General features: G+C 42.9%; 1 protein-coding gene across 1 annotated transcript; it reads left to right on the forward strand.

Annotated features, from left to right (window-relative positions):
• Positions 1-2,396: 2,396 nt before the first annotated feature.
• On the forward strand, positions 2,397-2,631 carry SARC_14076 (hypothetical protein; the record flags this gene model as incomplete). Its single annotated transcript, XM_014291792.1, has 1 exon — positions 2,397-2,631. A coding segment is annotated over one exon (235 nt), but the record flags the coding sequence as incomplete, so codon positions are not given.
• Between the last annotated feature and the right edge of the window lie 92 nt (positions 2,632-2,723).

The following is a 2,723-nucleotide window of genomic DNA, read 5'->3' on the forward strand; positions in this document are numbered from 1 at the left end:
GTATGTATGTATGTATGTATGTGTGTGTGTGTGTGTGTGTGTGTGTGTGTGTGTGTGTGTTTGTGTTTCTATGTATGTATGTATGTATGTATGTATGTATGTATGTACGTATGTACGTATGTACGTATGTATGTATGTATGTATATAGGTATGTGTACGTATATACATACCCAGTCATGCACATTTCGACCTCCTCTCATATACTGGAGATCACGATCATACCACCCGCATTGTGATGTGATTCATACGTTGTGATGTTGAGTACCGTGTCCATGGGTGACTAATCGCTTTTTAAGTTTGGGCTAGGGTTTAGAGTTCAGATTTAGTGCAAAGCACAAGTACTCAGTATCTATCGACGACACTTTCTAAATTAGGAATGCTTAGTAACGGTATACCCACTTGTCCACTACAGAATTGAGCCATCATCCGCAACATCACCCGCAACAGCACACGTCAAATCGGAACTCAGGTCATCCGAAGCCATCGCAGCCATCACAGCAACCACGTGTATGGGGAAACCAGCATCACTCAGGTACACACAAGAAAGTGTACATGTGCAACTAACACATACTATACACACAAGCAAACGCACATATGCAACCAACACATACTTGTACATTGATCTCCTCTTATATGGGATAGCGAAGTGGCAATGGAACCATGAAGCGGCGTGTATGTTTGCGACACCCATGCATGTGGTGTTTTGACACTCACTTGTACATACACATGCACTGTGTATGTATGCTACACCCATGCATGTGGTGTTTTGACACTCACTTGTACATACACATGCACTATGTATGTTTGCTACACCCATATGCATGTGATGTTTTGACACTCACTTGTACATACACATGCACTGTATTAGTGAATGTGTATGAGTGAATGTCCTCCTCAGACAAGTGTCACTCCTGTGTAGCATTATCCACTTGTATGTGCTTGTCGAGATAAGGCTCAGCCATTTAGCCATGTATACAGCTACATTCTCATGCACAAAATACATAGTCACACTTGTATAGACTTGGTTTTTAGTGTCGTGTACATAGTTATACTTGTATAGCCGTGTTTCTGAGTTTTTTTGCGCCCGCTGACTGAATGTAGCATGCGTCATTCTCGCACGCTCTCCTTGGCATTTGTATTCGAAGGCATGGTTTTAACACTGTGTGTTTGTTATGTATTATGTTCGTATTTTTAGTCATGTGTTTTAACACAGTGTCTTTGTTATGTATATGTTCGTATTTTGAAGTCATGTTTTTTAACAATTTTTTTTGCTATGTATGCTTAAGGCCAACTCCACGGCGAAGCTCCATCACACGGCAGAGGAAGAGGTGTGAAACCTCAAGGTACGCATCAGCCACAGATCATGACCAGACCGCCCCAGGGACTACCAGAGCAGCACCAACAACAGGTGTGATGTATATGTGTATGTATATATGTATGTATGTATGTATGTATGTATGTATGTATGTATGTATGTATGTATGTATGTATGTATGTATGTATGTATGTATGTATGTATGTATGTATGTATGTATGTATGTATGTATGTATGTATGTATGTATGTATGTATGTATGTATGTATGTAAGTATATATATATATATATGTGTGTGTCACAATATATATGTGTGTACGTTTTTATGCGTGTAGGCGTAAATGTTTATTATTGATTGCTACGCGTGCGTGCGTACATGGTATTCTGTGTATCAGCACGCACACTATATCCTACCTACTGGCATCTCTCTCAGACACACACATACTTCATCCGCACCATTACTAAATGCTCTGATCACCCAAGATAGTAGATCGGTATATACTACTAAGTTACACATATGGACAAGGGAGTGAAGCACACCCTTGCGCACAATCCCCTCACCAACAGTTGGTCACAGGTATACTCACGCTGTACTCACGAACACCCATATGCACACTCCCACACAGTTAGTAGACTCTATGGTTTATATCTGAATCTAATTCTCTATATACACACACTCACACACTCACGAACACCCATATGCACACTCCCACACAGTTAGTAGACTCTATGGTTTATATCTGAATCTAATTCTCTATATACACACACTCACACACTCACTCTCACACTCACTCTCACTCTCACTCTCACTCTCACTCTCACTCTCACTCTCACTCTCACTCTCACTCTCACTCTCACTCTCACTCTCACTCTCACTCTCACTCTCACTCTCACTCTCACTCTCACTCTCACTCTCACTCTCACTCTCACTCTCACTCTCACTCACACTCACACTCACACTCACACTCACACTCACACTATAGGGAATCCATCCCCTATCATATATGGTATACACTATCTGGTATCTCCCAAGCTAAAACCCTAAAAACCCTACTTACCCTTCATACACGCATGGTACACAGCCAAAGCTGGCCAAGGCATCGAAGACCACGCCCGTGCGCAACATCCCCACGCAAGCAGTCAAGAAGAAAAGCGCCAACCGCAGGAAGAAGTCCATCACAGACGCAGAGCCTCAGGACAGCCACACGCAGCAACACGCGTATGTGCCCAAATACGCACAGCCGCAGCTACACGCACGTGTGCCCAAACACGCACAGCCGCAGCAGAAAATGAACGTGGTCCAAGGCCAACGGGACGGTGAGTGAGTGAGTGCGAGTCACAGTGGTCGTACGGGTGAATAAGGTTAGCATCTAGGGTTTAGGATTGTTGGTTTAGCATCTTAGGTTTAA

This window comes from Sphaeroforma arctica, assembly GCF_001186125.1.
Source record: "Sphaeroforma arctica JP610 unplaced genomic scaffold supercont1.4111, whole genome shotgun sequence".
Taxonomy (NCBI): domain Eukaryota; class Ichthyosporea; order Ichthyophonida; genus Sphaeroforma; species Sphaeroforma arctica.